Source organism: Zingiber officinale, chromosome 3B (genome assembly GCF_018446385.1).
Source record: "Zingiber officinale cultivar Zhangliang chromosome 3B, Zo_v1.1, whole genome shotgun sequence".
NCBI lineage: Eukaryota > Viridiplantae > Streptophyta > Magnoliopsida > Zingiberales > Zingiberaceae > Zingiber > Zingiber officinale.
The window spans coordinates 9,837,330-9,850,010 of NC_055991.1; the positions used below are offsets into that span (position 1 = coordinate 9,837,330).

Sequence of the window (12,681 nt, forward strand, 5' to 3'; positions counted from 1 at the left end):
GAAGCATCCGGTCGGTTGATCAAGTGGACAACTGAACTAAGTGAATTCGACATTCAATACCAACCCCGAACGACGATAAAAGCTCTGGCCTTGGCTGATTTCGTCACAGAAATCCAGAATGACGAGCTAGAAGCAACTTGAAAAATATATGTTGATGACTCTTCCACCCGACAAGGCAGCGGGATTGGCATGCTGCTCATTTCTCCAACGGAAGATCGAATGTAACTTTCTGTTCGGCTGGATTATCGCGCCACCAACAATGATGCTGAGTATGAAACTTTGATAGCCGGCTTGCAAGTAGCGCGACATGTCAGAGCCACAAAGGTCTTCATTCACTCGGACTCCCAGTTGGCCGCCCAGCAGTTGGCGGGAGCACCGACTTAAGTTATATGTAGAAGCCTTCATCTGATAATTAATATCATTAAATAAGGGCAGATAAACGATCACAAATAAAGGTATAAAAGGATACGCCGGGTATGAGTAAAGACAAAATTCATCTATTTCTCAAATACTCATTTTGTCTTTCTGATTCTAACTTGAGCGTCGGAGGGTCAACGTCAATATCCCTCCCTGATTTAATTTTATTTTATTTGATTAAGACTTTTATCCCGTTAATAATCATTCTATTCTTGATTTTCTAATTTCTTTTATTTGGACATGATCAAATGTAAATAAATGTTAAAGTAAAAAGAGGGAAGTATTTTCTTTTCTTCTTGTAATTTGCATTTTAAAGTGATGAATCAATGTTTGTTTGACTAATGGAATTGATGTCCGAATGGATATTAATACAAAATATAAATTAGGAATTTATTTGTAATTGATATAAATATAAAGGATGGGCCATTATTGGCCCTTTGTGTGTGTCGGTGATTATTTCGTTATATAAAATCAATACTATTAACGGAATAAATGTAAAATATCGAGCTAAATTTGGAAACATTTTTAAAATTTGAAAAACCTTCAGGGGAGAAAATGGAATTTTCCTCTCTTTGTTTTGATAAAATTTGGGGAATATATAAAAATTATAGATAAAAAGGAGTAGAGGGGAGGAGAGAGCAATCGCATCCCGTCTTCTTTGGTGGATGTTCCTTGGAACGATTGCTCCCTGTGCGCTTTCGAAGAGGAGGAAGTTAGAATTTGTGGGGCAAAGGATTTCATCTTAGGTTTAGGGTTCTCTCACCGTCTTCCAATCCATGGCGTCGGCGAAAGTTTCGTGATCTCTCTTACCTTTCTCCTGTCGCCCCTGATCCGCGTGTGGAACCGGTGCAGATCCAGCGGTAGTGAGAAATCGATGAATTTTGCGTCTCGATAAGTGTTTATTTTGGATCTGTTCGGGCAGTTATTTTGATTTCTCAATCTCTGGTCAGGAGTTGCTGTGCTTTTCCGATCCATCTGTGGAATCAGTTTGGTTCGCTCAATCATTAGGGCTTTTATTTGGTTGATTCGGTGGTGGTTTTTTTTGGATTCGGTGTTGGTGTCTAGGGTTTCTTGTTTTGTTTCTGTTGATAGATGGACGAGGCCTGGGAGAGGGCCGTGGAGGCGGCGATAGGAGCTCAGGCAGAATCTTCCTCTTCTGCTTCACCACCTCGGAGCCTCACACTTGACGGTTCGGTGAAGTGTCTTCATGGTCGGCTTCCGCCGCCGGAGATCCTGGAGAGGTACCAGTCGCTGGAGGTTCTCTCGATTGCAAATATTGGGGTGTCGTCACTAGAGAAGTTTCCGCGTCTCCAGAACCTGCAGCGGCTGATCCTGTCTGACAATCGCATTGGCGGCGGACTTGAGTTTCTGGTGGAGGCTGGGATGGATTCCCTCAGGGACCTAGATCTCTCCAACAACCGGATCCAGTTCCTAGAGGATTTGTCACCTTTGGCTCAACTCCGGCTCGTTTCTTTGGATCTCTATGAGTGTCCTGTGACGAGGGTCAAAGATTATCGATCAAGGGTATTCGGAATGATCAGGACTCTGAAATATCTAGATAAGCTGGATGCTGATGAAAATGAACGGCCAGAGTCTGATGAAGAGGAGGAGGAGGAGGAAGAAGAGGAGGATGAGGAAGAGGATCCTGGGAGTGGTGAGGTCGATGGAGAAGAACATGCAGAGAGGCTGATGAATGGCGTTGCTAGCAATACAACACATGCAGTAGTCGATGCTGATGAAGAAGAGGAGAGTGATGCTGAAGAAGAGGACACTGAGACTGGTATGGGAACAGATGCTAATGGTTTGGAGAGGGGGTATCATGCATCCAATGGATTTCGAGTTGCCCCTATCAGAGCAGCTTCAGTTGAGAGAGAAGAGGGCCAAGATGAAGAGGAGGATGTAGATGAGTATGACGAAGAGGATGATTTGGGAGAGGAGATTGATGCGGAGGAGGAGGAGGAGGAGGAGGAGGAAGATGATGTTGTCGAGGTTCATGACATACGAGACAGTGAAGAGGAAGATGAGGACGGGGTTGACGAGGGGGAGGAAGAGTTAGATGAAGAGGACGAGGATGGGGATGTAGAAGAAGATCAGGATATCCCAGATGATGAGGATGACGGTGAACCTGGCAGCTCAGGGAGATTCATCAACGGAGAAGGGGAGATTGATGGTCATGAGCAAGGTGAAGGTGATGAAGACGAGAATGGAGAGATTGGGCAGGAAGATGAGCAGGACGTGGATGATGATAGATTTTCTGAAGAAGGTGATGGCGAGGATGAATTTGAGGTATATTTTGTTACTAAACAATTTACCATCCACTGTTATAAATTACTTTGATTTACTGTTATTTGCTGCACAACTATTTATCATTGACTGTTATGAATTATTCTGATTTGTTAATGATCTTATATATGTTCATGTGTTGCAACAATGCATTTCATTTTGTCAGTACGACAAAATAGTTTCATCTATTGCTTTTGCATATTCTTTATGCATTGATTATCTTATTGCTAATGTTGAAGAGAAAATTGTTGTATAATTTTTGAAACTATTCAAGTGATTATTTGTTATATGATAGTTTTTATGTTGCTTTGATCACCACTTAAATGTGGACTAACAGTGAACCGTGGGGCCAGCAAGTTCAAGATATTTTATGTCAAACTGCCCTAAAGTTTGATTAAACTGAAATTGGACTGACTTGGCAACAGGTTCCTGATTATGGTTGAATTAGCGATTAAACAGAAATTGGATTGACTTACAGAAATTGGATTGACTTGGCCACGGGTTCCTGCTTATGGTTGAATTAGCGATTCTGGTTGGGGTTGTAGAGACACTGGCTATTGTACATAGAAATCTGTGGGTTTGTGAATTATTGTAATGATACTTGATTGGGATGATTATATTAAATGCCTTAGCTAGTCAGACTGTTTAAGTTGTAGCGTATACGACAACCTTCACATTTAGATGGATAGGGTAAATGGATCTATTTTGAATAAAATATCACTTTCTTCTGGATATGCAATAATATTTTTTAACTAAGCATATCAAGGCGTGTGTGCTGATTGGAGTAGTGAGACATCTTGGCACTCGTATGTTTTGTTTACACTCTGTAGTGCCTTTTTGTATGTTAATGCTTAGTATCATGGCGTGCCGTGTATCTGTTCAACTTTAGCATTATTTCCTTTTGTTGCAATTGAGATTATACTAGTACTAAATGATATTTCCCTTCCAAATCAACTGTTGTGAATTTTGTCTATTTTTATTGATGCAATAGTTTCTCAGTGCATACTAAGCATGTTTGTGTAAGCTTTAACCCTCAAAACTCTGTTAGAAAATTTATTAGACTTTGTTTAAGCTCATGCTGATCCACAAGCTTCGCATCTAATGCTTTACTGTATTGTAAATGGATGTAGTTCAACCTCATTTTGCATTAGTTGAATCTGTTGTTATAATTACTTTGAAAATTACTGTCTTTGTCTACCTTCAAAATTTTATCAGAAAAAAGGAGATATTTTAACTTGCTTGGTATGCTGAAATACTGATTGATATTCTTTTTCTCTCCCCATTTCTCAGTGTATTTTCCTTTACTTTTTAAAAATTTTGTTTTATTTGGAATTTGTTACATCTCATTGTTCTAAGTGATTGTGATTTTACTCACCTTTATTTAGGAAAGTCCTAATTGTTAATCAAGTCGATTATGCTAGTTTGTTTTGCTCATAATTGCATACATATGTCAGATCTTGTTTTTTGTTTCCCTTTTGCTCGATCTGGATTATTTTTTGATGTTTGTGCGTTGTCATATTTGTTTTTTCTGAACAATTTTTCTGGAATTTTTTTTCAGGATGATGACAATGGCGGGGAGTATCTGGTGCAACAGATTCCACAACCTCTGGTTGTGGATACAGCAGGGAGCGACACTTTTGAGGAAGACGAAGATGATGAGGTCGACAACGATGACGATGGCAAAGAGCACCTCCAGGTAAACAATAAATGTTCTCCGCGACATGCATCCTCTTCTCAGCCCAACAAGCGGAGGAGAGATGACGACAATGGCGATGAGGAGTCCGAGGAGGAACAACAACAAAGGCCCAAGCATCATCATCCTTGAGGTTTCTCAATCAGCAACGGTCTTCATGGTTCCTGGTGTGGGTTCTTCTCCTTTGTCGTGTATTCTGAACTTGCCTACTTAGGAGAACTAGCAAGTGAAGAAAGACTTCAGTTGGGTTTCTTGCTCTTTCCTCCCCATTTCAAAAGTTAGTTATTCATCTACTTTCAAATGGCAGGTATACATACTCCTCTCAAACTCCTTCCCTCCAAACAATCAGTAAGTTTAAATAGTACTAGCCGTTATGTCTGTGTTTAGGTCCTTCCTAGTTCATGTGTTCCTGCGGCTTAGAATGAGACATATCTTGTTCCCTCACAATTGGAGTTTGGTTGTGTTTATTTCCATTTGCCATGGGCTTAGCAACTCGTTGGTCGCATTGAATTCATATGCAGAGCGGTAACGTTACCACGTTACCGCCGCACAGTGCCTCGTGAACCCGATCACGTTGTCAATCGATTTGAGTACTCGATCGGTTTGGTTGGGCTCGACAGGCCCAATAAGGTTCGCTCGCCTCAAAATGTGATTCATGAACACGTGTATAAATGATTTTTAACTAACTCAAGATTTTGTTCGTCGACGTAGGTTTTTCCTCGACCGCAGATTGGTTCGACCGAACCGGATGAACCGAACCGGATCGCCTACAAGTCAGTTCGACTGAATCAGGTAATGTAGGGGCCGAACTCGGACCACCTTCTGTACTCTCCACCTCGTAAGATCTGCTCGCCTCGGGTTCATCTCCCGCTGGCGTTCGACGTCGTCTGCGTCCACGGAGACGCTGGTAGCAGTTCCGACCGTCTTGCGAACCCCTGGTTATGACCTTCTCGACTGTCGTTGCTCTTCTTCCGGCGTTCGCCTTCGGCAGCATCGCCGACGACGCTGTGCAGTTAGCGAGGCGGCCGGGATCAGGGTGGCGGAGCGGCTGTGATACATCGCCACCGTGGTGGTGGATGTCAGATTCCTGACGGGGAAGAGATTCTAGTGCTTCAGCTGGATGGAACCAGATGTGATAATTAGCGTCCCCAGCTTCTGGCATTCCTCTACGCGGCCTGTCGCCGTCGTCTGTGTCGCCAAAGACGCTGCTAGCAGTTCCAGCACCGGCGGAGGCGGGAGCGGCAAAAGCCGCGGTCGTAGTTGGGAAGCCAAGGAGCGGGGCTGTTAGCTTCATCTCGGAGCTTTTGCTGGGGAATTGCAGTGCGTAAGCTGAGACTGTATTTTCTTATTATAATCTCGTCTTGCCTTTTTTCCCCCATTAATTGGCTGGTTTACCTTTCTGTAGGTGATTTTGGTAAAGTAAAGATTTTTTTTTTTTGAAAATTTTAATTTCAGAGTAGTTTTGCTTTTTTAAGGCATTTCTAGATATTATTTTTTTTTAAAAAAAAATCATTCATTTTAAACTTTTAAGGGGAAGAAGAATATGACACTTTCTCTTGCTTGAAGGGAAATAGAAATGGAAAGAAAAGAAGATAAAAATGGTAATAATAACATTAGAATCATTAAGTTTCTTTTTAGTTTACTTGGAAAGAAACAAATTAAGGAATTTGTTCTCTCTAGAAGGAAGAAAAAGGAAATTTTTTGCCAATGTTGTCCAGAATCTCCATCTCAAACATGATACAGAGACTCAATCCAATATACAGGATAAATTACAAGCTCAAAGAATTGTATCTCGTTTTACACGGTAAAAAAAAAACAAAACAAAAGCAAACTGAAACAAAAAAACAAAAAAAGAATCAGAAGCTCTATCACTCTAATTCCACATCAGCTGCACATAGCTAAAGATCCGCCTCGAGAATCAGGAACTAGCTCTCCCAACACGAATGCGTGTGACTAATGCACAAGCAAGAGTAAAGATCGACCCAACAAGAAACAATCGAAACCGAGATTTTTGCTTATTTTTAATTGGGTGCCAATAGCCAAGAACTCGAATCAGAAGCCGCCATATGTTATTTACTCGAATCAGAAAAGTAAAAGAAAAAAAATCCTTTTTTTTTTTTTTTAAAGTTCTTTCAATCCTCCATGTCGCGTATACCTGACGACGGCTCCGGGAAGATCTCCCTGGAAGGTCTCTTGCGCGAGAACGACTGCTCCCCTCCGCTTCCTTGGGACCTGCAAGTGCCCGAGCGCTTCAGCGTTTGATCCTCCCTGAGCTGCCCCGGGACAGACACGATCTCCGACGAACTGCGTCGCCAGCTCCCCATAAACGCGGCGGTCCACGATCCCCTCGACGAAGTGGCCCTCAGCCTGGCCGACCCGGAATGGTTGTCCTCCCTTACTACCTTCAGGGGGTTCTCCAGCGCCCTGAGGATGTACCGCACCGGTGGGCGCTTGTTCGGCTTTGGGTTCAGGCAAGACTTCGCCACGATCGCCATGGCCCAAACCTCCTCCAAGTGATCCTCATCCACGACTAGGAAAGGGTCGACAATTCTCGTCACGAGGTCCTTCTCGTACACACTGATGTATTGCAGCGTGTGGTCGAGCCAGTCGTTGGCTGCTGCGTCCGTCGAGCCGCTGATCCCAAGCTTGCCGGTGACCAGCTCGAGCAATACCTTCCCCAAACAGTGCACATCGTATGCGCATGTTGCAGGCGGCCCTGCCAAATTGAGCAACAACAAACCAGTCAGAAAAATAGTGAAGAACACACGCGAGGCAGACGATGGAAGGAAGAAAAGAAAAGAAAAGAAAAGAAAAGATTTTTCAGAAGGTTTCGTACCAGAAACTCCATGTTCCGACGTCCTGTGGATCAAAGAAGAGAAGATTGTGTCAGGATGGATGAATCGAGCAAGGTATCTGAGGAAGAAATTATTAATATGTCAACAAATGAAAGTATCTTACTGTGATATTCTCAATAGCCTAGTGAACACATTTTGGTGGGCATCGCCTTCCTGAACACATATCTCACTCAAACTTCCAAGCCTGACTTCAAATTTGTCGTCGAGAAGGATACTGCTTGCTTGGATGTCTCTGTAAACACAATAAATCGATCCATTTCCTTTTTGTCACCACAACTTGTGAACAAATAATGTCAGGAATTCAGTTTGTTAATGGAAGATCAAACTGTAGTCAAACTAGCAGCAATGAAAAGGTAGACAGTAAAAATTGTTAAGAGTTCCCTTGTTTAAAATATCTACTCAGAAAAGAATCCTTCTATGAAAGGCAATGAAATATGGTTTAAAATGTTGTTCCATATTATCGCCTCTAGCAGTCAAGTACTCATCATTTCTATAAGAGATAGAAGTGAGATACAAAAAGATTGATAAACTAGAAACCAGAATTCAGAAGCACTAGATTTGATAATTCCATACATGTATTTATAGACACTGAATTCTATCTCAACCATAAGCATAAAACTAGGTTTGCCATAATCTAGGTTATATCTTATAATTTAATCATACAATCAGATCAAATATCAAGGAGCTTGAACTGATAATCTTGAGAAAAAGAACTAATGAAAGATTAAAAAGCAATTCATATGTTTGTTGAAACTTGTTTGTTGAATAGAGATCAAATGAGAGATAGCAGATAAAGCAAGGAACTAGGTTTTACTGCAATTACCTATGAACAAGTGGGGGCGAAAATTCGTTGTGAAGATAATTCAGAGCCTCGGCGATGCCTGTTGCAATCTTCAATCTCTTTAACCAATCCAATGACTGCAGCCCTTCTTCAAGCTCAGGTTTCCTCTGCAACGCAGATGAGAGGTCACCGTTCGGCACAAACTTATAGATAAGGAACTTCTCGTTCTCCTTCTCCAAACAGTGGCCTAGAAATGGCACCAAACGTTCATGCAAGCCCTTTGAGAACAAATCCAACTCTCCAGATGGAGCATCCCTCTTGAGCTTTTGCAGATCCATCCTCTTCACAACAATAGGAATCCCTCTTTCCAGAACACCGCGAAATATATCCCCTGAGTGTCCAGGCCTGATAAGGTTTTCCTCACTGAAGTCTGAAGTAGCTTGAACCAACTGCTTGTAAGTGAAGGGCTCTCCTACAGCTGACAAATTGACTTGAACAGTAGGAGGCAGGATTCCACCACCACCAGAAGCGGCTGTTGTGATTTCTCTTTTTCGCTGCTGTTCAGCTTTCTGGCGACCAGATTGCTTGCAACAACATCTCAGTAAAAGAACCATTGTTATAAGCACCAAAGAACCACCTATAGCCCCTATCAAAATATAGATTAAATTCCGATTCCTCCTCCTCCTCCTTTGAGTTCCTGAAGGTGCAGGACTTGGGGCCACATCGCCAATGTAAGACAGCCCTCTCTTTGTGTAGAACTGTACACAGACCTCTGTACTTCTTTGGTCTGTAGCATTTTGAAAGCAATTCGATCTCAAAGAGGCATCGCTGCTTATGTTTACAAATGACAATGCACCTTCTAGGTAATTAGCAGATAAATCCACAATTCGAAATTGGTTGAAAATGCTCACAAAGCGCGAAGAGAATTGACCGTAGTAAAGATTGTTTGAAAGATCAAAGAGCACGCCACTGACATTGCTGTTCACAGCGCCTGGGATAATGTCTGGGAGCACTCCGGTGAAGTTGTTGTGAGAGACGTCGAAGGTTGATAGCTCTGAAAGAGACCACACTGAGTCCGGCAATGGCCCGGAGAAATTGTTGTGGCTTAGCTTGACAGACTGAAGCTGGGTGAGACCAGTGAAGAGACTGTCAGGAAGAGGACCTGAGAGCAAGTTGTGGCTCAAGGTCAGATTTTGAAGGCTCCCCAAGTTCCTGAAGTCATCAGGGAGCGATCCGGTGAGAGAGTTAGAGCTCAGGTCAAGAACAGTGAGCGAAGTGAGATCGCCGAGCTGTGGGGGAATGAATCCAATGAGGCTATTGTCCGCTAAAATGAGGATGTTCAAGTTCCTGAGCATGCCTAGAGAAACCGGCACCGCGTCGGAGAGTGAGTTCGAGGAGAGGTCGAGGAGCGTGAGGTTGCTGAGTTGACCTAGAGTGGGCGGGATGTTCCCAGTGATCTTGTTGCCGACGAGGTCGAGCACGGTGATCCCTGAAGCGTCTCCTAGGGCATAAGGGATGGGACCTTGGACAGACGCGTGACGGAGGACGAGCACCGCGAAGGTTGGGGCAAGGTCGCGGCCGAACCAGTCGGGGATGGGGCCGGGAAGGGCGAACCCGGCGGCGTTGAAAGATTGGAGGCTGCTGAGGTTCCTCAGCCCGTCCACTGCGAATTGCGGATTAAGCCGCCCGAGCCGCGTGCGGCGGAGCCCGGAGAGGTCGATCCCGACGACCCGCCCGGCGGCGCTGCAGGTGACGCCGACCCAGAAGGTGCATGGGTCCTCTAAGCGCGGCCAATCTCGCGCACGAAGACCAAGCGAGCCGCGGAGGTCGTAGAGCCCTGCCAGATCGGACGCCGAACTCAGGTTCTGCGCCGTCGCCGCCGACACCGCCGCGGCACACCACAGCACGATGATCAGGATGACGCGCATGACTAGGGTATTTCCATCAGGAGGTGATCCGAAAAAAGGCATATCAGCCTCCGATCACGGCCGTGGCTGCCGCCTCCGCCCCGCAAGCAGCATCCTTTATCCCGTCCCTTCAGCTTCTCCTCTTTTACAGCGACTAATCAGAGAAAAATCACAGTAAAGGACGAAAAAGAAAGAGGGATCGAGAAAAAGGGAAGGCGCAAGGAGTAAGAACAAGAAGAACAAGAGAAGTAAACGAAAAAGTTGCCCAGCGCCGCAGCAGCGATTCTTACAGCTACTCCTTCGGAGCGAGTAAAGAGGTTGCAAATAAATGCTCAAAAGCCGATGCCAACTGCCCTCTTCTCTCTCAGACAGGCACTCGCTTCTCCCTCCTTAATAATGGCGATCATAATAGCGGACTTGGCGAGCAACGGAACATTAAAGCGCGGAAAAAAAAAGGAGGGATTTTTAGGGTTGAAAGGAAGCGGATTTAGTCGCTCCGGTGTTGTGGCGGTGTCGCCGGTGCCGTCGGCCGCCAGAGGAGGAGGGAGGCGGCGGAGCTGGGTCTGGGATTGGGAAGAGTTGACCTCGATGGTAAACCAAGAGGGAAAAAGGCAACAGTAGAGCAACGCGTGGACGGTTCAACAGTTAAATATTTATTAATTTTAAAATAATATTAATAGACAAAAAAAATCAAAAAAGTGCATTCTTAATTATCTTTTTTTTTTCAAAAACAAAATATATCTCGTTTTTTTCGAAAAATAAAAAGTCAAAACAGTAGGAATTATAACATAGATATTGTAACATTAAGGTAAATATTTTTAATTCAACTTAATAAAATTACTATAAATAAAGTATTTTTATATAAAAAATGTATTAACAAAAAATGTTATACATTTAAAAATAGCCTATTTCAGAATGGCAGTTCCCGCAATTTTCCAAGCAATTGGAGGCATTCTACCGACCAAGTGCACGGTCAACGCGGAAGGAATCCGGTCAAAAGGGCAATGTGACTTTAAATGATACGGTCCGTTCCGGTCCGGCTCGTCGGCCCGCGTCGAGTATTAGACGGCAGGATTTGGCGGCTCGCGACCGAGGAGGGTCCCACTTTGGCGTTTCCTATCCTCCGCAGTGCACGTGACCAAGACAGAATTCCAATGAGACTCAGTGTCCGGGCCCCGCCGTTGGGCCCCGGGGCTGGTCCATGAGTCCATCATGACAACCTTTTTATCTATTTTTTTTTTTTGGTGTGCGGGAGAAAAAATATATATTTTAAGTTTTTGCCTTTCGATCTGTCGACACTTTTAATTAACATAAGTCATAATTTTGAAAAGTTAATTCTTTATACTATTCTTCTAAATTTAATCAAATATTTATTTATTATTATTATTATTATTTTTTACTTCACTTTGGATGATAAATGAATTGTACGCTCGTGAATTAAGTTGGTGTTCGACTTAATTAAAATTTATTTATGTTTCTTTATCCATTGTATTAGGATGAAATATTTTTATAAATTTATTTATTTATATTTTATTATAGAATCGATGATACTAGATTATATAAGATAAGCGATATAATTTTTGCTCTAATATATATAAGATCAATTAAATAAATAATTTTGAAAGATTTATTAAATTAAACAAATAAATTTGGTTTTAAACTTGATAAGAATTTATTTATATTTGTTCATCCGTTCACTAGAGCAAAATGCTCTTATAATTTACCTGTCTATATCTTATGATTTTAGATCGCTTGAGGTGAACGATATGACCTTCACTCTAATATACAGCAGTCAATATTTGAGTCGTCTTCTTAATTAGTCATCTTTTTCATTTTCAAACGGGATCAAAAATATTATTATATTAAAATATTTTAAAGCGCAATTAAACATTTTTTCAATTTAATAAAAAATCAATTAACTCAATCGAATTCATTTAATATTATTGTTAAGTTTTAACTAAAATTATTATTTTATTCAAAATTACTATAATATAATAATAACTCTTGCCAATAATTTTATATAATAACACTTTTAATAAATTATTGTATATTACAATAATTTTAATCAAAACTATTTTACTACGACAGTATTAAAATTAAAAAACATATTATTTTATTTTTTAAATTGAAATACATTTTAATTTCTGCCAAGTATATTCATTTTTATTTTTTATTTTTTAAGTTCGAAAATTAAAAGGAAAGGAAAAAACAAAAACAAAGTTTGACACGTCACTTCAATCATTCTTTTTAGCTCTTCCAATCGCACTTTCCAAATCTGTCGTTGACTTGCTAGGCCAAAAGTACGATTCAGCCAGCAACGCAGATATATAAATATTAAAATCAAATTAAAGGGGGCATTTCTAATTAATTATAAACTAAGCACCTGCTTAATTATTTGTTTAAGAAAAAAATAGTAAAATATCTCAGCACAATATTAAAACATCCGAAGTGTCACGACTTAAAATTAAGTAATTTTTAATATATATATATATATATAAAATGTATATTAAAACCAATAAAATTACTCGCAGTTTGTCTGCGTGGATTACAATAGTTTCGGGGTAGTATCTTTAAAATTATTATGGAATTAATTATATAAAATTTGAGATAAATCTTTCATTTACTTAATTTAAATATTGATCTCTCTGAAATTGGGAAGATGGACAATCCACTAGGTGGTGTCGAGCTTGACTATAAAAACACTGAGTAAGAGGAATTTGATATCAGTCTCTATTTTAAGTGTCA

At 41.4% G+C, this 12,681-nt stretch overlaps 2 protein-coding genes across 5 annotated transcripts; one reads left to right on the plus strand and one right to left on the minus strand.

Annotated features, from left to right (window-relative positions):
- The first annotated feature begins 1,023 nt into the window (after positions 1 to 1,023).
- LOC122055852 (acidic leucine-rich nuclear phosphoprotein 32-related protein-like) lies at positions 1,024 to 4,864 on the plus strand. 3 transcript variants are annotated; one of them, XR_006132939.1, is made up of 3 exons: positions 1,024 to 2,703; positions 4,259 to 4,700; positions 4,781 to 4,837. XR_006132939.1 is itself a non-coding variant. In XM_042617498.1 (3 exons), the coding sequence occupies exons 1-2, from the start codon at positions 1,510 to 1,512 to the stop codon at positions 4,523 to 4,525; spliced, it is 1,461 nt and encodes a 486-aa protein (XP_042473432.1). In that variant the 5' UTR covers positions 1,024 to 1,509; the 3' UTR covers positions 4,526 to 4,560; positions 4,701 to 4,864. The 3 variants fall into 3 exon arrangements, 2 of the variants coding, with proteins under 2 accessions (XP_042473432.1, XP_042473431.1); XM_042617498.1 differs by having other exon boundaries at positions 4,259 to 4,560; positions 4,701 to 4,864; XM_042617497.1 differs by having other exon boundaries at positions 1,024 to 1,277; positions 1,368 to 2,703; positions 4,259 to 4,864.
- Positions 4,865 to 6,384: 1,520 nt separating this feature from the next.
- On the minus strand, positions 6,385 to 10,549 carry LOC122055850 (probable LRR receptor-like serine/threonine-protein kinase At2g16250). Of its 2 annotated transcripts, XM_042617496.1 has the most exons (5): positions 10,227 to 10,549; positions 8,072 to 10,090; positions 7,352 to 7,480; positions 7,230 to 7,252; positions 6,385 to 7,109 (listed from the first exon to the last, which is right to left on the minus strand). In XM_042617496.1, exons 2-5 carry the CDS (start codon positions 9,997 to 9,999, stop codon positions 6,526 to 6,528), a joined length of 2,664 nt encoding a protein of 887 aa, XP_042473430.1. In that variant the 5' UTR covers positions 10,000 to 10,090; positions 10,227 to 10,549; the 3' UTR covers positions 6,385 to 6,525. The 2 variants fall into 2 exon arrangements, with proteins under 2 accessions (XP_042473430.1, XP_042473429.1); XM_042617495.1 differs by having other exon boundaries at positions 8,072 to 10,549.
- Between the last annotated feature and the right edge of the window lie 2,132 nt (positions 10,550 to 12,681).

Coding starts and splice junctions, on each gene's coding strand:
- LOC122055852 (XM_042617498.1), top strand. CDS start 1,510: ATGGACGAGGCCTGGGAGAGGGCCGTGGAGGCGGCGATAGGAGCTCAG. Junction 2,704..4,258: donor ATGGCGAGGATGAATTTGAG/GTATATTTTGTT, acceptor ATTTTTTTTCAG/GATGATGACAATGGCGGGGA.
- LOC122055850 (XM_042617496.1), bottom strand. CDS start 9,999: ATGCCTTTTTTCGGATCACCTCCTGATGGAAATACCCTAGTCATGCGC. Junction 7,481..8,071: donor TCGCCCCCACTTGTTCATAG/GTAATTGCAGTA, acceptor TTGTGTTTACAG/AGACATCCAAGCAAGCAGTA. Junction 7,110..7,229: donor GTCGGAACATGGAGTTTCTG/GTACGAAACCTT, acceptor TCAATTTGGCAG/GGCCGCCTGCAACATGCGCA.